Source organism: Cinclus cinclus, chromosome 3 (genome assembly GCF_963662255.1).
Source record: "Cinclus cinclus chromosome 3, bCinCin1.1, whole genome shotgun sequence".
Taxonomy (NCBI): domain Eukaryota; kingdom Metazoa; phylum Chordata; class Aves; order Passeriformes; family Cinclidae; genus Cinclus; species Cinclus cinclus.
Window position 1 is genome coordinate 40,653,475 of NC_085048.1, and position 23,810 is coordinate 40,677,284.

General features: G+C 47.9%; 1 protein-coding gene across 1 annotated transcript in view; it reads right to left on the reverse strand.

Annotated features, from left to right (window-relative positions):
* Positions 1–12,487, reverse strand: part of SIM1 (SIM bHLH transcription factor 1) — a 44,307-nt gene extending 31,820 nt beyond the window's left edge. Inside the window, exons 1-2 of the mRNA XM_062488966.1 lie at positions 11,037–12,487; positions 954–1,036 (exon numbers count right to left, since the gene is read on the reverse strand). Of these exons, the coding sequence (XP_062344950.1) occupies positions 954–1,036; positions 11,037–11,211 (258 nt within the window). The 5' untranslated portion in view covers positions 11,212–12,487. The remainder of the gene's footprint in view (positions 1–953; positions 1,037–11,036) is intronic.
* Between the last annotated feature and the right edge of the window lie 11,323 nt (positions 12,488–23,810).

Sequence of the window (23,810 nt, forward strand, 5' to 3'; positions counted from 1 at the left end):
CTGCCCCTCTGATTTATTTTAGCAAACAGGTGTCTAGGGTCAGGCTCTGATTATTCAAATAGTTGGAAGGAAATGAGCAAATCTTGGACAGGAATCTCTCTAAAGCTCCCGGCCCCCTGAGATACACCCCACTTCTCAGAGGGGCTGAGCTCAAAAGTAACGTCAAGTGCCTTGGAAGTCCCTAAGAACAAGTCCTGGATACCTGGTGATTAATATCTGGGTCCCAGAAATCCCGAATACTTCTACCTTATTTCAAATGTCACAGGGGGTTTAGTGCTTGTGTATTTTATAAGGAGAATTTAAGCGATCAAAGAGAATCTAAAACTCTGCACAGTGTAAACAAGACAATTTGTCAGGTGCATTTTAACAGACAGAGGTGAGACTTCTGGGTGTACAAAGAGCAGAGTTGGGCCTCCAAAGGCCACACGATTCCACCCGGAACACGTGGTAATGGTCATCGCTAATATTCTCCAGTATTTCAGAGCGCTGCGAGTTTTCAGACCTGTCCTCCCTGATATGTGTCTCTGCTAATGTCGGTGCCCTCTGAGCCCTTCTGTAGTGCACAGCCTTCCCTAACCTGTCGCTAGAGATTCTCCCTGCCACACCACTCTGATCTTCAGAACATCGATGATATGCGTCACCTTGTTAGTAAATTGGGGGAAAGTCGTGCTCCTGTATCTCTTGCATCCAGGGACACACTGCAAATCCCTCCCTGTGAACTCAGTGTTAGATGATTCTGAGGCAAAGGACCCAGAGAGACCCAGCCACAGCCCAGATAAAACACACGACATTGAATCACAGTGGTTCGCATTTCTGAAGTGCTTCCCTCCTGCTACCTTTCTATTAAACACTTGAACAGTTAAAAATTAGTCAAGGTAGCAATTGAAAGCTCAGAAGAGGGAATTAGTTCTTTAATCATTAATACCGTATGCCTGTCGTTTCCAGAGCAGTACCTGCAAAAGATGGGATCCCAGTTCCCGTCCGACATTATCCAGTGGGCTGGTTCGGCTGGAGTGGCCCCAGGCTTCTCCAAGTCCTGTTATTTAAGATAAAGAAAAAAAGAAAAGTAAGGTCGGGAGATGAAAAATTGATTCGTGTGGGCCTGATGAGGGGGAACATTTTGTCCTTTACACACTCTAAAACATATATACATACAATCTTTGGAAAACTAGACGTGACTTCGTTGCAGATTAAAGCCTCCTTCGTGCATTTTCCCCCCTCGTATCTAATTTCTCAGAGAGAAAAATACCCGAATACTTTTTTTGAGTTAACGGTGAAGTTAATTTTTAAGACCTAAGTGAAACAGCATGCCAGATCAAAGTGGTTTTCAGTGCTGCTTTCAGCTACTGGGAACTGTCCCCCCTGAACTTCAGGGAAAGCGTCGTAACCTCACGATTTCTCAGACAAGTCACTGTCCAACGGCACGGACCACCCTCCCTCGTTCCCCACGAAGTCTAAATCCCCCTCCGGGATTCACGTTTATCCCTTCCATCTCTCCTCCTGCTGGTCCGGTGGGAGGGTTGGTTCCCTCTGCAGGAAGGGGTGATGTGCCTCCATAGAGCCCCTTCCAGAAATCAATCTTTCCGGATTTGTCTAATGTTTTACACGAGTCTTGTTTTCTCCTATGCAAAGTGAGTAGTTACAGAAGTCACGTGGAAGTTAGTTCACCGGAGTAAAGCTATTCGTGGACGATGCCTTTTCACGGTGCTGTTGCTGAAATAATTTAAACGGGTCAGCTAGAACCTTTGAGGCTTGTGCCATGAAATATGTCTCACTCCGACCCGCACAAGCAGTAAGACAGAGTAAAACGGACGGGAAACCTACAAATCCTGATCGATATCTGGGGTGCAGGTCGCGAGGGGACCCGAGCCGGCGGGGTGTGCTCACCCCCGCAGTGCGGGTTCGGGAAAGGCAAGACCTCGTTTTCCAGTTATTTCGAGACAAACAGACGAGGTGCTGACAGCAGGCAGCCGCGGGCATCCCTCGCTATTGACCGGCCTCGCCCAGGTGTTTGCTGGTGCAAGCAAAGCTAAGCATTTCCTCCGCGCTGTTTGAGCGGGGCATCCCAGCCCTGTGCGCTCTCCCCACCGCCGGAGAGGTGCGCCCCGCTCGTCCCCGCCTTTCGCTTCCTTCTCTCCCCTTCCTCCTCCACCTCCTCACAACAACTTGTCTCTTCACCCCTCCTACACTTTGCTCCTACTCCCTTAATTCCATAACCCTACAGAGGCAGGAGATTCTCTCTGGCCCGTTCCTCATCCTGCAGCCTCAGCGTCAGAAACAGGCTCCTTCCCATTAATTCCTCCACTCCAATTAACGGGGAGCCAGCCGCCAGGATGGAGGATCACCTCCGCCCCCTATACTCAGGAAGGAGCTGGCAAATCTTACACAGCTTCCAGGGAAAGAGAAAAGAGAAAGCCCACGGTATATTTGTTTTCCCCGAGCTCCTTGGAGGTTTCTCTGCTGGGGGGCCAGGATGACCCGTTAGCGCTGAGGCGGTTCCTTGCCACGTCCCCCCATCCAGAGGGACACCCGAGTGACAGGTTTCTTTATTCAAGACCAAATCTGCACTGCCCGCCTATGATTTAAGTTGCTTATTAATCTAAGTTTATGGCTCTAATTATTCTTCGTCTAAAAGGGAAAATAACCCGAGCCCAGCAGGTTAATGAACAGCTCACGGGCATTGCAAGTTAAACTCCCTCGGGAAGGCGGTTCTTCAAGGCGAGTTGAGCTCCTCCATACGTTTCAGGTGGAAACCCCACTCTGCTAGGCTCTGTCTGTTCATGGTTTATAATTAAACGTTTTCAGTTGTCTACCTGAACCGGCTTTTTGAAATCCTGTCACATGAGACGATCCTTTGCGCTGCCCACATGCTTTCAGCACTTTCAAGTCGGAGACTAATTGTTGCCAATCCCAACCTCTCCCAAATCGACGGCCTCTCCTGATAACCCTTAAATACTGTTTTTAAAGATTATAAGAGAAAGCCCCCGCCACTAATTTTCTCTCTCCCCCTCTCCCTTCCATCTATTCTCTCTAACATCCAATTTCCTTTTATCGAGGGAGCAAGCTGTGATTTCTTGCACTTGACCTACCGCAGAAAATTCTGCAAATCCTTTGATTGTCTATTTAAAACAAAACAAGGAAACCAGCTCTCCCTTTTGCTCCAGGATTACGCTTGGAAACAAGATCTAAAGATTCTCTTGTAATTTGGAGAGCCAACACCATAATAGCTTTGGAATAGAAACAAGCAGCTTTGTGAGGAGAATGATAACTAAATCGTTTTTAGGCAAAGGATTTTGCCAGTTAAAGTGGCCGAAGACAAAGCAAAACATAATCTATTTTGGAAGATTTCCAAGTTATGCCACATTAACCTTAGCAGATAAAACTTGCTTTCTTCCCTGCGGCCCCTCCCCCACCGCGGTCTGGTTTATCATATTTACATAAGTAGCCTTAGAAGGGATATATCTATTATGGATCTAAGGAGCTAGCGAGCTCACATTTCATTTGGAAATAGAGGGGAAGTTTTACTGTTGCTTAATACTTGATGCATTGTAGAACCATTTCCATTTAAATACCCCCGACCCACGGATTACCTCCATGGACTGGCTGCACGGGTTTTGTAATTTCCTGAAAATGAGATTTCGATTTATAAAACAAGAAACCAATTAGTAACCAAATGAGGCGAAGTAGATCCACTAAAATTGACCTAATCCCACAGGCACCATTTAGGTCAGTTCTTGGCGAATGAATGATGAGCAACCGTCTAACATAAACTCAAGGCATCACCCAGCTGTGTTATTCAAGCAGAAAAAGAAAATTTAAAAAAATTGATCGAGCTTTTATTTCAGAATGGATTTGATACTTTTGCCAAAATATAGATCATATGCTCCTGCCTAACAAACTCTTCCTCCTATCTAATAATCTCTTTCACTCGATGAACTTTTTTTCCTGAGAAGATAAACTATTATACCCAAGAGAAATTGTCTGCTGTCGTGAGGGGGAAGGGAAAGGGGGGGGCGGGGGGGGGGGGGGAAGGAAACAAGTTAAAAAATTAAAAAAAAAAACAAAAAGAGAAGAAAAGGAAAGAAAAACATTTTATCCAGCCTATCGCTCATCGTTACCCAACAGCCTTCACCGATACCGCGCGGAACCTGCACGGAGCGAGCGTGCTGACTCATCTTTTCTTTCAGCATTCTCCAGTGGAAAGCCACTGTTCTTTCCACATCAAAAAGCACGTCCATCGGTTTCATGGGCTGCCTACACCGGCGGGTCCCTGTGAAATGCCTTCTCCCACCCAGCCATGCCCACGCCCGACACTAAGAGAACCGCTCCGCACCGCCAACCTGTCCCGCAGGCCGGGCGCACAGCCAGACCTGCCGCGCCGCACTGCCCTGGTCCTGTCCTTCCTTCCCCTCATCTTTTGATTGATGCAAGCCTTGATGTCGACAGCCAATGGAACCAGAGGCTGGGTGGGCACCGTCCCTATCCAGTGGCCATACAGTTTCAAGAAGCTCCTCTGTCCCACGCAAGGGGGAAGAGATTCCTGAATCGTTTCTAATTTGATCTAGGCAAAGACGGAGGAAGGCAGACGCAGGGAAATGAGACTCCGAGAAGCCAGGGCAGTTCCTTGGCCCTGGCTGATCTCCGGGTTACTTGTCCCTCTGTGAGCATCTGCAGCGCAGAGCCCATCTCGACCCCGTCCTTTGTCTGGCAATAGCAAAGGGGGGCGGGGGTGGCGGTGGGGGGGTGATCAGAAGATGCAAGCCCTTATCTATTTTGCGCTGATTTTCCGGCTTTTAAAAGCAGTTACGGCGATTTCCCCAGCGGAGTCGCCGTCATGAAACCTCAGATCAATCCGGATTCACTGTAGCAGGAGTCTTGACGCCCCCGTTTAAAAACACTGAGTGGAGAGCCCATCCCGAGCTCCAGACCCGATTCTCCGGGGCCAGCTCCCTCCAGGGCCAGGGTACCCTTGGGGGACTTGCCCCTGTCTGGCGCACCGCCCCGCACGGCCGGGCGAGGCCACGGGAAGCCGGCTCGGAGACGAACCCCGTAGGGAGGGAGTTCTTTTCTGCTGCTGTGGATGGGCAGAGGGAGAGGCCAGCGGGACTCTCCGGGAGGCAGCCCCGCTACTGTGGGGCAACGCTGGGAGCCTGCCCGACGGGGCAACCGGAGGGAGTCTTCTCTAACTCGGGTCCCAGCAGGTCCATCGCGCTTTTCTCTCCCAAGAGTTCCTCAAAACTCCCTCTCCGGGCAGCGGGCTCCGCCGCCGCTCTCCGACATCTCCCCGCCGCCTCCCGGGGGCCGCGGCCCGGGGACGTCTCCGTATGCTTTTGTTTCTCTGCGTTTTCTTTGCCCTTTCAAGAGCCGCTCTATGGTTATTAAAAGAGGAGGAGCAGCAGCTCGCTCCTCGCCCGCCGGCGCCGAAGGGATGCTGACCCCGCGGAGGGCGCGGGATGCGGGACCCCCGGTCACCTCCGCCCCGGAGCTCTCCCCTTCTCCGGGGCACAGGGGCGGGCTGAGGCGGGAGCTTGAGGCCCCTCAAGCGGCCCTCGCCGTGCTGGGCAGAGGCTGACGAGGGTCGGTCCGGGCACGGGCAGAGGCTTCGTTTAACCTGCCCAGCAAAAGCTCTCTACAGGGAGGACAGGAATGTCACCTCCGCGAGCGGCTCCTCAAGCAGCACCTTCCTACCTCCCACTGCCCCTCGCCAGCGCTGCTGCTGCCTCAACACCAAGGGACAAGCCGGCCACGGGAGTTGTTTGGGAAGAGGGAGGCAGGACAGCTCGGTCCCCATCTCCTACGCGGTCATTCTCCCTCTCCGTCCAGGGAAAATGACAAACAACAGCTCCGTGAGCCACGGGAGCAGAAGCTGCACGTCCTAGTCACCTGCAAGCCAAAAGGCAACTGGATGTTGTATGGAGGAATTAGCTTGATTCGATTAACCATTTAATTAAATCGTCTGCCTCCAGCGCTCCGTCCTGCCATCTCCTAACGCCAGACAGAGCTGATTTCCCAGTTAATTTAACAGGCAGTGGTTAATGATAACTCAAAATCTCGGCCAAATGAAGCTTCTGTGAAGGACTGGGTCGCAGTCGGAGGGCTCAGATGGAATAAAATAAGCTATGCTAAAAAAAAAAAAAAAAAAAAAAAACCAAAACCCAAAACCAAAACAAAAAAAGCCCTGCTGCTCATTTCCACTGCCTGCGGATGCCATTAGCAAGGTTTTGTAAAGATTTATTATCTCGGTAAATCATTTGAAGCAGAGATAAATTAGCATCCCTCTTTCTTTATAAAAATAATAATAACATGGAGGAAAAGCCCTGTTGACTAAACCAGCGTCCCATAGAAATAATGCTGTGGCTGTTTCACTATAGAAAGGAATATCAGGATTTTGGCACACACGTGGTATCGGAATTGCGCTTTGAAATGCAAACAAACGGAACCATGTCCAAATTGGAGAGAGGGGGAAAATTCAGGGCATTTTTGAGCACCAACTACTTATTCGTTTCTCCAGAAGGCTCAAATTCAAGTAGCCCTTATTTCGAAGAACTAGGGGAAGGAAGGATTTGCACCAGCCTATACGCTGTTTATATGCAAGTCGAAAAATATTCTCCAACATGAAAACAGTCGTATGTTTCCAAGGGAAATATGATTTCCACCCCCCCCGCCCCCGCTCTTCTCATTAAACATTCCTTTTAAAACATAAATCTGTGGGGTTTTTTTCAACGATCCTGGTAGTTTAGTTCTGCTCTTCACATTTTAAGTAAACATCAAAACTGGAATTAAACAGATTCAGCGTGGAGAGTAAACTGCTGCTTAAATGAGAAAAACTTCTGTGAGAAAATAAACATTGAAACCTAACGCTCAATCATTTCCCTTTGCAGCAAGAAAAACAGCACTAAATCACCTATCCACGTGGGAAACGGATTTTTTTTTTTTCTGTTCATCTCTTCCTCCTTTAAAATAAAACAAGGTTAAGGGTTTCAATATTGAAATGTTAACCATCCTGATTCGGCGAAAGTTTATGTAAACGGAATCTCTGCTTTTGTCTCGAAAAGCAAAACGCCTCTCTGCACCAAAACGATCCTTTCCCACTAGGACAGACTGCAAACCCTCCTTTTGCATCTTTGGTCTCGGATGGAAAATGGACCTTTAAAATATTCCTAACTAAAAAAGAAAAAACAAAACCCAAGCAAAAATTATTTATTGTGCCACCTGGGGTTTTTTGTTTGGGTTTTGTTAATTTTTTTCTCCCTTCCCTTCTGGATACTGCCGAGGGTCAGTGAAGAACTGCCCCGCAATAGTAATAGCGGTCGCATCGTTTTTGGCGGATAATTCTTTTAGTCCTTTGACACCTTGGAGATTATTCTACCTATTTTTTGCATCAACGTTACTCACCATTAGCGATTTAATGTTAAATTGAAACATTAGTATTTATTTATAATAAATGTTAAATCAGGAATTTATTTATTTAGAAGTCCTGCTTGGAAAAACAAACAGCCCTTAAAACTCTTCCTTAGTGTTCTCAGAAAATTAGCAGATATTCACTTTTTCCAAAGCTGTCTGATCACCGAAAAGCAGTATAGGTCTGATACGCTTTCTCCTCCTGGAAAGAAATGTTTTAATACTGAAACGATACAAAAACCTACATCTTACACTTTTCGTCCTTGACAGTTTTAATCTGCTGAAGACCTAGTACAGTGACATTAGGGATAGAAAGAACAACCCAAGCGCTTCAATAACTTGTGAAGATTGCACAACCATTACGAGAGAAAGCCCGTAGAAAAATCTCTGCCCGGTTTGTCAAGTTTGTCCAGTGCCGCTGCCTTGCGTTTAGACATCTGGGGGTAAGAAGGAAACCTTGTGTGCTTATTTTGTGCGTGGCTCTCCTGGCATTTCACTCCCAGAAAATTCTTATTTCCAAAATGGACCCGAAATCTACCCACCTTCTTTCTCTGTAGGGACCTTTCAGACACAAAAATATGCAGACAAACGCAGACCGATTCTCTCCGCCTTGTCCCCCAGCCCCTCGTGTGCACAACGATGAGGAGTGTATATCTTTCTGTATGTGATTATTTACAACCAACTCTATGCAAGCACTCTCCTGGCAGGTAGAAATTCGCTCTTGTACCGGGTAGAAGGGGTATGAGTTACTCTGGAAGTGCAGCTCGCTCTGACGGAGACAGGGTTTCTCTGCCCTGACTCCTCCAAGGTCTCTTTAACTGTACGACATGACATTCCGCCGTGCTCCCGAGCCTCCTGCTACCCATCTCCAGTGTTTTGGCCACCTCGTCGGGTCTGTCCCGATACTTGTATCGCTTTCCTCCCCAGGGGAATACAAGCGAAAGGAACCCCATTACATCCATCCAACATCGCTACCCTGCCTCCTCCGTTCAGACAGACTTGTCCTTTCCGTGCGTCATTTCCCCGGCTGCCACTACCTGTTCTCCTTTCCCAGAGAAGCGATGACTTTTTTTTTTTTTTTTTTTTTTTTTTCTGGGTGGAGGCACTGGAAAACCAGAATAGCCCCCGCTTCCTACGCAGCCGGACAAGCTCAAGCACATCCGCAATGGGAGCCCAGGCTGTTCCGCCGCGTTCCTGGAGCCCACTGCGTCCCCCGGGGTCCCGGGAAAAATCACCCGGACTCGGCTCCCGAACGGCCAGGCAAAGGCACAGTGTCGGGAGGCCGCTCGTGGGCTCCTCGCTCGTATTGAACCGCGGCACGGGCGAGCGCAGAGAAACCCGCGGGGCCGGGGCCGAGCCGGGCCCTGTTCTCCACCTCCTCGGAAGTGGGAGGGAGAGGGAGCCCGCGTGGGACCGCGGGGAAGCCGCCCGGCCCCACGCCACGTTCCGGGCCCCCCTCTCGGCCCCTTGTGCCCCTCTCGCAGCGCGCCTCCGGCCGCGGGGATGCGCGGTCCCGGGGATGGGGGGCGGCGGTCCCGCGTGGGTCTGCAGCCCGCTCGGCGCCGGGCCTCCCGCCGCAGAGCTTCGGAGGGAAGAGCCCTCCCGAGCCTGCTCCCTGCCTTTCTTTTCTAACGCGCAATTTGCCTTTAATGAGGCTGCGAAGGCTCCGCTGCCCCCGAGCCCCGCTCAGCCGCCCCCGCTGCCTCCGCACTCGAATTAGCATCTGCTGCGGCCGGCAGCAGCCCCGGCCCCGGCGCGCTTCGCCATACGGTTCCCCAGGGCATTCAGGCATCCTGCGCTGCCACCGAGGGACGGGGATCAGCTATTCTTCTCTTCCCCTGATTACTCACAGCCTACAAGCAACACCATATGCTTCTTCTGATCAAACAACCCGCTACATAGGCACCAGTAATTGACGAGACCTGCTCGAAGTCACGCAGAAAGGTAGCCTACTGAGACCGCAGGAGTTGACAAATCATTGCTAATAATCCTTTTAGGAACATCATGGGCATCAGGGTTTGCAATAGCTTTATTTTTATAAAGTATGCGCTGACAGCATAAAGGACAACTCCGTCTCCTTTGAAACAGAGGTCTGTCCCGCATAATGATCTTCAAGGTGGCAGAGCAAATAGAAGAGGAAAGTGGCTTGATGAAGACTTTAATTATTATTTTTAAAGGTTTCGTTTAACCCCTTCTTTGGTTAGAAGCGACTCGGTGATATGGAAAGTTGTTTCAAGACATCATTCTAAAAAGCACTGAATTGGAAATTGCTGCCGTAGACTTTAGGTAGAAACGTTCATCCGTAACCTAGGGCGGGGGAGATTGCAGCCCCCCACCCCCACCCCCCCGTCCAAATGACTGCCACATTGCATATTTATTTTAAAAAGTCGAATTAGTACCAGTAGTTCACAATTTAACCGGAGGAAAAAAATTAAAATCCCTCAAGCCACCAAATCAGACAAAACGAGAACAAAACAAAAACAGGCCACATACACACTCTTAATTTGTAAAAAATATAGGCCAACCGAGTCGAGATACAGCTACAGAAAACTCCTGGGGACATAGATGTATTCTGTTGTTTCTTATGTACACTCATTGTTTAACAAAAGATGCAGCGAATTTCGTATTAAGTCAGAGGAAAAAAAATAAATGCTCTGAATACCTTTTCTTTAATACAGACCACAACTCAATGGAGTTGATGTAAATAAAATGTTCATGATTTTTTTTTTAAATTTCCCCTACACCTTATAAAATCAATAGAGTGAGAACACGGAAGAACTTATTCTGACTCTCTTAACTTTGTGTTGTTTGTTTTTTTCTTGGCAGCCGATCTAGAAGACCAAAGACGGGCTCTTTAGATCCTAATTCTATTTAAAATCAAGACACACTTCCGGACGCTTAAGTTTTCTTTTACTAGACAGGCGGGTTGTTGCTGCCGTGGAAGTCAACGTGAAGTTTACTGTTGCCTGTAGAGGAGAATCATGTCTGGGCTGGGCCACTGTTTTTGCAGTGCTGGGTAGTCAGGGGGATTGAATAGGTCTGGGTGAAAAAGTCCTGCTAAAATTTTCTGAGGTCAATTAACGCCCTCAAACTGCCCTAGTGATCCTCAGAACGAGACAACAGCACACTGGTGATGTGATTCAGTGTGCTTGACTTATTTGTTTAGCCTGGGTATGAGCATGCCTGCACGCGTGTCCTGTACCTGTACGCCGCACCTTTCCTCGAGAGCTTTAGGACTTTGCATAGACTTATGTAAATATTTACCCTTACACCAACTCGCCCTCACAGAAAAACTATAAATAGGGGTAAATCACACCCTCTTAGGCCCCTAGTGTGCTTGGTGAGGGATGCACATTTGACTGGAGGAAAAGAAAACCCGGGTTTTCTTTAGCAGAACACACAGCAGGGCTCAGTGCCTTTAAGTGTTGACAAAAGCACCGCAAGTCTCCAACCAAACCTGTCATAGGAGCTAAAAGGAAAGTATTTACAACAGAGGAAAGTGACAGCGGAGGGCACACTGTCTCAGAGCACACCGCAAAGGATTGACCTCCTTTTTATAATTTTTTTAACCGTAAAAGTGATACATGACACCTGGATCAGAATGAAAACAGAGGCGAATAGGCATTCCCACCTACCTTCTGGAAAAACCACTCTCATTTTTAAATAGCTGGTGGTGAGTCTGATTATGGATGCTTTGTCCAGCTGAGAGGTGATAGCGGAGGGCAGGGGTAGTAATTTAGCCAGTTCATAAAATTCACTGTTTTCTTTCTCCCGTCTAGTCCGGGCAGCATTTTTAGACTTCTCTTTCATCGTGTTTTTTTCCCGCTTCCTTGCTACAATTTAAACTCCAGAGATTCATCCAAAGGTGGAAGGGAAATTCATCTGCAATTCATCTCTCCGGAGCATCAGGCGATGATTCTGAGCGCGGCCATTACTCAGAAAAACCGTTCTGTTGTGTAAATGCAAACAAGTATTGAAGAGTTGAGGTGTTCTTAAAAAAAAAAAAAAAAAAAAAAAAAAAAAAAGTATATGTACTCTGAAAAGCAGAGTCAAATAGATGGGAAAGGCATTTTTCCAGGGCAGCTCAGCCTTCCAAGCAACTGCATTAAAAAATAATTTTAAAAAAGACAAGCAAAAAAAAAAAAAAGTAACCTAGAAGATTGAGGCACCAGGCAGCAACCAAAGGATGTACTTCTGGCCTTTTGTCCTACTCATGGCTGGCAGCATAGCTCCTCGGAAGAGGGTCATAGTAATCCCGTTTTTACCCGTGATCCGTTGTCAATCCGAGGGCCGAAACGCACGGCCGCGGGCTGCCTCCCAGGGCGCTGGATGACTTCCCCGGAGCCTCTGTCTGTGAAGACAACAGCAGTCCTGGAGTGAAAGAGCCCGTACACGGCGCCGCAGCGGAGCCGCGAGAAATAATAATCAACAACCAGCCTCCGGCGGGTGTAGTATTTTCTCCCACCAGAGGGGAAAGGAAAAAAAAAAAAAAAAAAAAAAAAAAAGGTGTATTTTCCCATCTAGCGCGCCCGTGGAGAAGCCTGCCCCACGCTCTCCTCCCACAGCCCTCTCACTTCCCAGCCCAGGTGTGCACTGCATGACCAGAACGAAAGCGCAGCAGCGAGCACTCCCCGGCTCCCGGCGTTACCGGGTTTGGTGCTGCCGGGGCTGCGCCATCCCTTTCGTGCTCCCTCGGGCCGGCTCCGCCGCGGCGGCCAGATCTCCCTGCGCTCCGCGCTGCCAGACCCTCAGTGAGGGATACATTTCCAATCACAAGAGTATTTCTGCTTGTTTTCCCTTCCCCCCGCCTTTCTTTCTTTCCTTTGAATTTCTTCTTTTCTCGGCTACTGTCCTCATTCATCGGCTGGGGTCGGAGGTGTCTACCTCAGCTGTACCCCAGCCAGGGGAGGCACGCTCTGCCCAGCCCTGCCCCGAGCCGGAATCCACCCAAACACAACATTTTCCCAACCAAATTATCTTTTTTTTTTTTTTTTTTTTCCCTCCTCATTTTTCGCCGTGGGGAAGCGACCCACAGTCTAGCACCGCACATCACTGCGGTTCTTCGCTGAGGCTGGCAGACTGTGGTGGGTTGTGATCTTCTCTTCACCTACCTTGAATCCCTGAGCCCGGCAGCCTGCAGAGAGCTCTCCCGGGGTGAGGAGCCCAACTCTTTAATTGGCTCATTAATGGCACGGGGAAAAGTTTGCGCCTGTCACTGCTCCTCGCACCGATGGGCAGACAGACATTGCCGCCTCCCCATCCCCTTTATCAGCTCCCAGGCTCTCCGTCTCACATAACGAGGGGTGGGGTGGGGGGGCGAGGTTGGTATTAATGAAGAATCCCTAATTTGCGGCTGAGAAATGCCTAATAACTTCTTGACGGCTAAAAGCCTTTTAGCACAACTTCATTTCTCTCCAACTTCCCCCCCCCTTTCCCCCCTTCCCCCCCTCCCTCCGCCCTGGCCGAGCCCTCCCTTAATGCCACTCACGGACCCGCCTCGCGTCCCGTTGGCCGCCGCCACCCCGCGCCCGGCCTCCCACTGGCGGAGGGGGCGGTGGCGTCACGCGGACACATTCCCACCCCTCTCCCGCCTCCCCTCTTTCCCTGTGTCCGCCCTCTGACCTGGCGGCGCGGCCGGGAGGAGTGGGGACACACAGACACATGCACACATCTTTCCCCCCGCGTACCTGTTGGGGGCTTATTTGCGTTGAGCTGGGCGCGTTTTGGCCATCGCCTCTCCGCTGGGCAGCGGCGGTGAGCGGCAGAGGTCCCGCGGGACTGCGGGTGGCGAGGATCGCCGCAGCTTTGCACACCCGCGCACATTTCCCCACCCCAAAGCCCACCGACCAAGTGGTCGTGCTTGCGAGAAATAAGCTCTGGTCACGTCCCTGGCTACCCCACCTCCCTAACACCCCCAACTTTAACCATGTACGGTTTCCCCGTGGGGTGATGCGCTGCGGGACAGCGTGAATCGGGTCCCCGCGGTGGAGCGGGAGAAGAATGGAGAAAGATTTTAATTAATTTTATTGATACTCGCTGGAAAAAACAAACAAAACAATAAGCAATCCCACGAACAGGGAAGAAAAAAAAGGAGAGGGAAAAAACCCAACCCAACCCAAATCCAAACCTTCTTACACTAGGAGACAGAGTTGCTTTAAAACTATCCACATAGTGGATGTGTTTATTTGTTTTTTTCTGTTTAGTTTTTGTTGTTGTTGTTGTTGTTTGCTTTGTTTTTTTTTTTTTTTTCCCGGGGAGCGGGACCATTCCTAATCTTGTGTTTCCCCTGGGGAAAACAACCCTAAAAAAATAATGCTGCTCCAAAAACTGCTGGCTCCTGAAAAAACTAGATAGAACAGAGAGAGATTGCGCCTGGAGTGGTGGGAGAAAGGTTCTAAAGTCTTTCCTAAAACCATAGCGGACTCTCAAAAGCCTGACATAATTGCCAAACCAGTCGGTGCGAGACTTCGGCTAAAATAACTGTTTAAAATGAGTTTGCACTGGCAGGCAACGGTCGGAGTATTTCGAGGAAGAAGAAACAGTCTCAGTTTTCTAAAGAAGAAAAACGTCAACCAAAAAAAAAAAAATGTATCCTTTGAAGCATCTCATCCCTTTTGCTCTTTGGCCCGCTGCAGTTCGAAACGCAGGCTTGCAAGTGCAGACCGTCTGTTCGCTGCTTATCACCTTAAATCTCCCCTCGGTTAAAAGCTTTCCCTGAGTTCATTTGGGTAAATAAAGGAAACACGGAAAGAGAGGCATTCAACAACTCCTTTGGGTGTCCAGGCATCTACAAGCATCAGAGAAATGTATCCGCATAGTCTCAAATGTTCTTTTGATTGTCATGTTTACCGAAACGACTCGTTGTTAAACAAACACGAACGCAAGGCATTTAGTGAAGGTAAGGAAAAAAAAAAAAACCACCAAAACAAACCCAAACCGTAGAAAGGAAAAGAGCGCACCCCTCCCCACCCTGTCATGTTGTAAAGCGATTGCTGCTGTGGGGGAAAGAGATACTGAATATACAAAAATCTCTGTATGTTATTGCCCTCAGGTGTAACGTGGGTTTGGGGGACAAGAAAATGATTAAAAAAAAAAAAAGAATGAGAAAAAAAGCTTCCTTCTGGTTTTCATTTGAAGTAATTCTCTTCCTAAACGGCACTAACGTCTCTAGGAGGCTATTTAGACATATGGGCAACAACTGGACTAACACTGTCAGGTAGCTCACGACTTATTTGTCAACAAGAGCCAGAGAGAATGTCTTCTATAACACCTTTGCTCTGGAAGAAATAAATAAATCAGTAGGATACATTTCTGCTAATTCATACCAGGAACATGAGCATCCACCTTACCAACCCCACACAGCCCCATCGAAGCCCATAGCTCACCAAGGATCCTCTTTCCCGGTGTACCGGGACTCGGTTTCTACCCTGCAGCTCGGGTGGGTGACAACGTTCGCATCGGTTCCCCCCGTGGCCGGGCCCGAGGGCTCGGGCTCGACGAGCCCTTGTGCACATTTTGAATGTATAAATGCTACGGTAGATAAAGTACAAGATATGAAAGGACTAGCGGCCGAAGGGCAGTTATTCAGCTCTGAAAGTTACAGCAATCGTAGACAAAGCCATCTCACCACAGAGCCGCCAGCACGGGTTAGTACGCTTGGGACATTTCCCAGCAGATTTCAAGAGGCGGTTCTCGAATGATGGGTGAATTTGGCCGTTTCAGAGATATTAGCCTTGTTTTCCTCCGTCAAATACAAGTGACCTCTGCAAGCGGAGATCGGACTTGGCACTGCCCCGCTCCAGGTGTACAGGCAAAGGCAGCCCGCAGTAGTTAAATTCGTGGTTTTCATATCAGGCAAGAGCCCGCTGCCACCGGCCCCGGTGAAGTCCGTCTATACGGAAAGAAGAGTGCATGATGGTGCTGAACAAATGAAGCGGAGGCACTCCTGCAGGATGCCCGCACCCGGAGTACAAGCCGTGGGAGCGGAGCTGAGGGCAGCGAGCGCTCCGGCAGCGCGGGCACCTGCGGGCCGAGGGGCCGGACCCCGGGGGCGCACGGCGGCTCCGGCACCTCCAGGCGGCAGAGAGGCACTCCGGCCGCCTGAAGCACGTGGATAGCTGTGCTCAGTTCAGATGCAGTATTTCTCGGGCGAGAATCTCCTGGAAAACAGATAATACTGGAAAATTGAATAAACAGGTACTGCAATGCAAATTGATTTTAAAAGGCGCATTATAGAATGGTGTATCTGAAGAAAGGCAGAGCGAAAACAAAGCGTTTCACAGACAGGTTTCCAACTACAGTAGAAAACTTGTATAGGCAGACACAATACGCAGCGTGTATTGCAGCATGTGTGCGTGAGCGTGTGTATGTATGTGCAGAGGGGGAGGGGGGGAAACTGTACAAATCAAAGCAGGGGAAAAAAAAGAAAAACCCTACCGGACCATTTCCCTATAGGACAGATCAGATCCAGTTTCTTCTTCAGCACATTCGGTGTATTTGTTAGTTTATGAATTTGGACGCGTTTATTAATCTCCTCTAAAGAATAAGGTGGCCATTTCTTATGCGGTGAGAAAGATCTCTTCGAACGTAAGCCATCACTTACACACCGCTTTCGTTGGTGAATTAACGATGCGAGTCGCTCTCCCGATTTCTTAAAAAAAATACGAATGAAAATTCGGCCTGGTACTAGTTACGGGCAGATTTCCACACGCCAAGCTTCCTTCATCTTTGTACCGGCGAGAAGCGGGATCCGACCCCGCATGGACCCTCACGGCCGAAGGGAGCGCCCCTCCACGGATACATCGCCTGTCCCTGAGATGCGGCTCACTCGCCCAGCCCCGGGGGTTGCTTGAGGGAGTGCGGACGCTTGGAGACCTACACTGTTTTTTCAGAACCCAGTAACTTCAGATACACGCACTTGGGTACCCTGGTGAATTGGAGTGTGATGTGAATTTTCATCCATGCCCTCATCAAAGCTTTATTGACATAAATATACACGGCAAATGCTCTTTGAGACCATTCAGAAGTAATTAATATGTTTTAACTGATCTAGATCTTAACCTTCAAGATTCAAGCCATGCTCTAGGTACTTTATTCCTGCTCTTTTGCTAATGTTATTAGGATGTTCGGGGCAGCAGAACAAGGAGAAAGCCGATTGTCTAAACAGGAAATAGTTAACAGACCCTTGGATAACAGTTCTCAGATATAAGCATTTTTGAATGCACTTCTTAAAAATAATTACAGAAACCTTGCAAAATTTGAGTAAACGACCACTAGTATGATCGTCAGTTATTTTAGGCAACTCCTTCAAACAATTTTTGGCAATATATCCGTGTTAAGAGATACTTTGCAGGGAGAAGAGACGCTTCTCTCGACTATGCACTCCTTTCAATTTTATTGTTTTTGGCATAAATGTAACGAGATGATTTATATTCATTTTTTTTTCCAGGGGAGGCAGAGGTCAGTACCTTTTAGCCCTTGTCTTATTGAACACACTCTTGCTAATAAGTCAAGCTATCTTACTGTGACACGGAGCAGCGAATGAAAACATAAACTAAATATAAAGAAACGCTAAAAGAAATCTATTTCGTGGCTAGTAACAGTTATCCCAAGGGACATTATTTCTTATCTTCTGCATTTACAAAGGAGCCTGGTACACTGAACGCCCGAACCGAGCTGAAATGCCCCTGTCAGGGGTAGGAGGTTCGATAACGACAGGAGACTGGAACTTTGAAATAACAAACTTCAGAAAGTGCTTCCTGCCCTCCCCGTGCCTCCACAGACATCCTGCCTAGCTCTGCCTTCCGCTGCACCGGTGTGCGTTGTTCCCCTCCTGCTCCCGGACGGTACCGGCGGTCCGGGCAGTCCCGGCCCCTCCTCACCTGCTCCGGACTCCCCCGGCCTCAGGGCCGGAGGCGGAGCCGAGATCCGCACCCAGCTCCCTCGCTGCTCCCCTCGGGGCCTGCCGCACCCTCCCGGCGCCGCCTGGAGCCCACCCCCGCGCAGGGTTCTCCTCCCGGGAGATCCCTCTCTCCTTCAGGTCGTCACGGCGCTATTCCCCTCCCTCCTCCCGGCGGAGGCGGGGGCCCGAGGGCCGGTGGCGGCAGCTGGGGACGAGCCAGCCTGGCCCCGGGTCCGCGGCCTTTCCCCCGCGCGGGAGGGCAGGGCCGGGCTGCCGGTGGGCTCCCGCCTCGCCTCGCCCCCGCAGCTTTTCGGGGCAGGCTTCCCTGCGGCCGAGGGGCTTTGTTCGGCTTCGGGCTATCTGGGAGCTCGGCAGCGGCCTGCCTCCCCACGCTCCCCTTCCCTTTCCCTCCCCTCCGCCCCCTTCCCTCCCGCGGCCGCGGGACCCGCAGCGCCCCACGCGCCGCTCCAGCCCCCGGCACGAGCGCGCTCCCGCAGCGCTTCCGGCCCTCAGGCCTGCGGGGCGGGCGGGCCTCGCCCTGCACCGTCCCCCTCACCGCCCCCTCACCTGCGGGGCAGCCCGGCGGGGCCGGGAGAGCGGCCCGCTCGCTGCCGACCACCCGTGCTTGTGCCCCACCTCCTCAAGCTTGTGTCTTCACCTGCCTGGGGTCGAATCAGCCCTCCTCACCTCTGAAGCAGAGGGGTTCTGAGCTTTGCAGGAGGCGATGGGGAGGAAGCGTCATTTTCACGCTGTTTTGTCTGTTTTGGCGTGCCACGTTGGGTTTCACTGTCCCGGTCCCAGCTAGGAGCGTCCTTGTGCGGGCTTTGCCCAGGTCCAGGCCGACTGCAGGCCAGCCAGGGGAGCTGCCCCATGGCAGGGGGACCGTCCTCGGGAGGGTGGGCTGCCCCAGGCCTCGGGCACAGTGTGAGACCTGCACTTGTCCGTGTATGCTGGTGGAGCAGGAGCTGCCTTCCCCTACACCCTGGCTATCACTGAAAACTCCTTTCCCAAGGTCTGGCTTTGATTAGCAAAGAAGTTATTTCATTAGTCGGGGGGAAATCTGTCAGCAGAAGCCTGTTTAAATTTCAGCACCCCAAAGAATAATGCTTAAAATAGTGGGATCCGTTCCACAGTCTGTTCTTACTATCAACCTGATAATTAACAGGTCACAAATAGACTTTGTTTTAGTGGAGGAGAGCAGCTTAACCCGCCTTGAGGACACACTTTGCTTTGAAATAACACATGCCCGTTTCAGATGAAATCAATAGCAAGAGGAACCACCCCCCTCTGTTGCTCTGAAACTCTTGTCTTCAGCCTCCTATTGCCTCAGAGAACAGGCTTGATCAGACCAAAAAAGGAGGGATGCAGAATGTGAGGCTGCCTGACAGCTCTGGAGCTGGTGCCCATTTCACTTGGTGTATATCCTAATCATCATGGGGCTTATAACTTCGTTGAAAGGCAAGGTGGGGAGTTTTCTCTGCATGGGTTTTAACAGAATATTTTCTTGTTTTAGTCTCATACCGGTTTGTGGTTGCAAGTTTAATTGTTTTTATGAGCGTTGCATGCTAAGCTGGGAACAACCTCTCTTCTCTGAATTATTTGGTCATTCTGCAAGCCTGTCACTACTCTCCTCTGCATTCTCCACGTGGTGAATAGATGCCTTCAGAAAAAATGTGGAGGAGATGATGTCTTCAAGCAAAACACTGTGGGATCAATTGCTTATATTGGGTTAGAGCATAGGGAAACAGCACCAGACTTCTGAGCATGAGTCCAGCTTTACAGATTGTTTCAGACTATGCTGAAGGATAAGGGTGTTTTCCAAAGCTTGGCATATGCCTGTGATTAATGACTTTTTATTTAAGTTTTGCCTCACTGTTGAAATGTTTTGTCTGAACCCTGATTTCTGACTATTATTCACTGATAGTGGGGCTTCATTTTCATGTGATGGCTGGATGTACCCAGCTGAAGCTAGAGCCTATTCAAAGGACAGTTTCCCCACAGCACCTCTCCTGAGGAGTGTCCACTACTTGCAGCTGGAGGAAGTTTCAGGGCTTGCTTGCTCTGTGTAATTACTGTAAGACTTAGCTGGTAGATGAGAAAGGAATCAGCATTTCCTTTGTCTGGCAATAGCTTAGTGATGTTAATGACACATTTTTGAAATGTGTCAAAGCCTTGGGAGGTACTGGAGTCAGGTTTTAATTTTGGCTTCAGCACAAAATGCTCCTGGTGCATGGCGCAACGGAGCCACTTGTCATAGTGGAGAGTGAGGAGAAGACTGGAGTCAGGCTCCTGAGTGCAGGAGCCCTGTGTTGTTCAGTGAAATGAGCCTTAATAACCCTGACCAGCCTTACCTGGCAGCTCCCTGCTCTGCCCTCAGTGCTTGCCTGAGCCAGGCCGTAGGGGTTTTTGTGCCCCGTGCCTCTGCAGCTATATTTGTACCTCACTAGGCACTGTGCTGTTCTAAACCCTGACCCACAGACTGACCTCCCACCTTGACCTTGGACCTGCTTTGTTACCATGGACTCACCTGATGACTTTGGCTCTGGCCTCAGCCTGGCTGCCACCCCTGTGCCAGTTTTATTCTCCTCCTTCAGGTAGTGTGGGTTGGGCCCTAGCCAGTGAGGAATGTCCTGCTGTCACACTTGGCTTATGGTTCCCTAGCCCAGCCCCACAGCCCAGCCCTTGTTTACTTAAATTGGGCTGCTCCTATTCATTACAGGGCTGCAACCGTCCTTCTACTTTCCCTCTAGAGCAAAAGGTTCTCTGTCTCTAGTGGGCTTGTCTATGTTCTTTTGCTTTTCTAAGGCTAGTGCCTGCCTCAGAAACCGTAGCACACCAGGGAGCTTCCTCAGAGATGCCACAGGCCTCTCCATGAGCTTGTCTGCAGTTATGGGACCTTAGAAAACACAGGGTTGGGGAAGGAAGGTTGTTGCATGGTACAGAGCTTCCTTTGATTCCCTAGAAGGAGCACATCTTTTGAGTGGGAGAGATGTGAATAAGGGCCCAAAGTTCCATGAGAGGTTGGACTTGCCTAAGTTTGGGTACAGTTCAACTGCTAAAGGGTGGGAATGGAACAGATTAGAAGGTAAAGGCTCCCTGCACCCAAAATTTGCCTGCCATTTTCCATATAGGAAGATTATGCAGGAAGCTCTGACCGCCTTGGAGGGCTGGGGGGCTCCACAGGGTTACAAGAATAATTCTGCCCAGATCAGTTTACAAGGCTGGGACCATACAATATAAGCTCTTGGAGGCAAGGGCTGTGTGTATCTCCATACAGTGCCGATCACAATAGGATCTTATTTCTGTTTAGGGTTTCCAGATGCAATGCTAGTCAATGGCTATAGTAAACAATAATATTAATAATAAGTATTAACATGCCAAGTTACAAATCACTGGGATAGTTTTCCAATATTGCTGGTTGCTTTCCAGTATTGTCCTCCAGCCTCACTGCAGTATATTGTATACAAAAGAATTGAAACCCAGTAATTGGTGAGTCAAGAGTTTGAAGGCATGATCACATTTTTTCTTTTGAAATCTGTCTATTGAAACAGACATCACAACAAGTGGGTTCATTGGCCTAATAAACCCCATGTCCAGCATGCACACACTGTTCTGTATCCCAGGACATCAGCAATTAGGCTGGTAGTGAGGCTGCTGTTGCGTAGAATAACCAGTATGAAAATGTTAAAAGTTAAGCATAATGGGAGAATCATGTAGCAAAAATGTAAACAGTAGACTTCAGATATGACACTTATTTTCACTTATGGGAAGACTGCTGAAAGGAAAGCTTTAGCTACAATTTGTTTTCTCTGCTTTACTGAATCTATAAAAAGGCTACAATCATTTAGTTCTGACCACAGCAACGGAGCTTTACACTTGAAACAGAAATACAACTTTAAATATAGATTTTAATTTCATGTTTTATTGCAGATACAGTAGAAACTTTACACTAAAATAACATTTCTGCTATAAGCCAGCTCCTTTTGTGCTGCTGAAAGAAATAATAATGAGAAAGTATTCCAGCAGGAGGAGCTGGTTTAGAAGCAAATGGATTCCATGGCAACTCCTGACTCTACATGACACCTAATAACTAGCATTTATGTTGGAAATTGTCTGTGTTATCTTGTACCCCAGATCTGATCTTTTTATAGGGTTTCCCCCTTATTTTAAAGCAAAAAAACCTGGTAGGATGGTGTTCTTTAAATATAGATCCAAAAATAAGCATGAAAAAATATGAGTTTATCTGCCTCAAATGTGTGCTCAGCAAGTTGTTTTGAAATTGATTTAATTTTTTAAAAATTATTTCAGAAATAAAATATTTCTAGGGAAAGGTATTGATCTGTCAAGGGAAGAGCTTTATAGGGACAGAAATACTGGAACTGTGTATGTTTTAACATCATGAGATATCCATATTCAACAGTTTGAAACATAATACAAGAAGATTCAGCTGAATCAGACCAGTATCTTGGTTCTCACAGTGCTGAATGCGCCAGAGGAATCTCGTCATGGGCCAGCTGGAGAATAACCCAGTCTTATGGGCATCCTGTCAGCCAGTCTGACTGATTTATGATCTGAAGAATGTAGATTTATTTTCTTCTCTGCCATGATCCAACCTAGTGCACGTGTGGGGCCTGACAATTCCTGTTGTTTGAGTGTGGAATATTTGAACCTGCTATTTTATACTCAAATTGAATGAAATCTATTCTTAAACTGTCACATGATAACAACCTTTGCCTTTGACTGTTTCAGTACTGCTTCATGACAGAGAACATTAGCTGAAATTAACTCTGGAGATGAAGATTTCTGATGCTTTGTGGCCTGCTTGTTTTGTCAGCCAGCTGTTGCTTGAGGGTCTCAGACAGTAGAAGAGCATAGTCTAGGCTTGAAAAAAGTACGTGTGTCCTGTGGTCAAATGAAAGTGATTCAAGTTTGTGTTGTTTGTCCCTTTTTTTGCTATGAGTGAAAGAACATAGAAAGTGTGGCTGAAAAAAGCCCTCCTGGTTTTGTGATTGTTTGGCCAGGGACAAGTGCAGTCACAGAGGATTTTCTAAGAAGTGAATGGTGGCCAAAATGACAAAAGTGTCTGGAGTAGCCTAATCTTATTGCTAAGTGTATTGGTAGCATCTATATTTAAATACTGATACCTTTTGAAGATGTTTAAGACCATTGAATTTTTGCCCAGGAAAAGGAATGCTTTTTTCCTCTTCCTGTCCATAGAGATAAGATAGGTCTAAAGCATGGAGTAATCATTCATAACAGGGATTATTGGTCAACAAATATACTAAATGGATGGGTAGAAAATATGTCTTGGTTTAGCTAATCTTTTACTGTAACTTACTATTTGATACTGGCATAGACTTCCTTGAACAGACACCCTGATCTGGCACAAAGGTATTTGTGACTAGCACTCAGGATCAAAACCATACTAGTCTTAGAAGGGTTATAACTGCTCATAAAGTAATGTGATTTAAAAAAGAAAAAACAAAAGATATAAGGCTACAGTCATACTTTGGGAAGCAATTCGATGATAAAGGCATAGAAATAGAAAATACATAAAGCCCAAAGAAAAGTGCTCTGAGTAATGACAGCAGAAAGAATATAATTTTAAAATTGTTTAGGTGTATGTCTTAATTTTTGCCTACAAGAGACAAGTAAGTACACAACAGACAAAAGAAAGAAGGCTATAAATAAAATAAAAACAATACTAGACAGACTGGGAAATTGAAATGGAGGTCAGGTGAAGGCTAAGATGGAAGAGAAGCCATAGTTATGGGAAAGGAAGAACAATTAGTAAAAATAGACATTTCAAGCAGGGAATTACTTGATTTATCCTTTTATTCTGTACCTCCTTACATTGCTATTTCTTATAGTCTTAAAATTTGTGGTTTGGAGAAGGCAGAGCAATTTTGCCTTGGTCGTCTGAGCTGGACTGGTATGCTTACATGAAAATAAAAGCAGCAGATAAAAGAAGCAAATTAGGATTGTGGACAAAGTATGGTTGCTTTCCTTACTTATTATTAACTGTTCAAGTGCAGGAAAATTAAAGGGTGTGAATAAAGAAACAAAGCAGTACAAGTTGATTTTAAAATACTCTAGTTACGCATAAGCCTGATGCATAGGCAGGGATCTGATTCTAGGCATTAATCTTTTTTGCTCTTTCAAAAGATCAAAACAATATTTCTTTTCTGAAAGTTAGTTTTGATGGGTTCTTGCCCTCCTTCAGTAGCAGTAACATCAGGAACTGCTAACTTCAACAGATTGTTATTTTCATATTAGTAAATAACATGTTCATACTCCTAAAATATTTATGTATTTTATATAGACACATACAAAATGCTACCATGAACCTATTCTTCCTTCTCTGAGAAATGCAACTGACTCTATTTTATTAATGTCACACGCTATACTTCCAAATACAAGGAAAAGGATAATTTTAAAATGTAGACCAGTTAACATCAAGTTGGTGTGATATAACATGAGAGCTCCAAGTGCGGGTAGGTAAAATGGA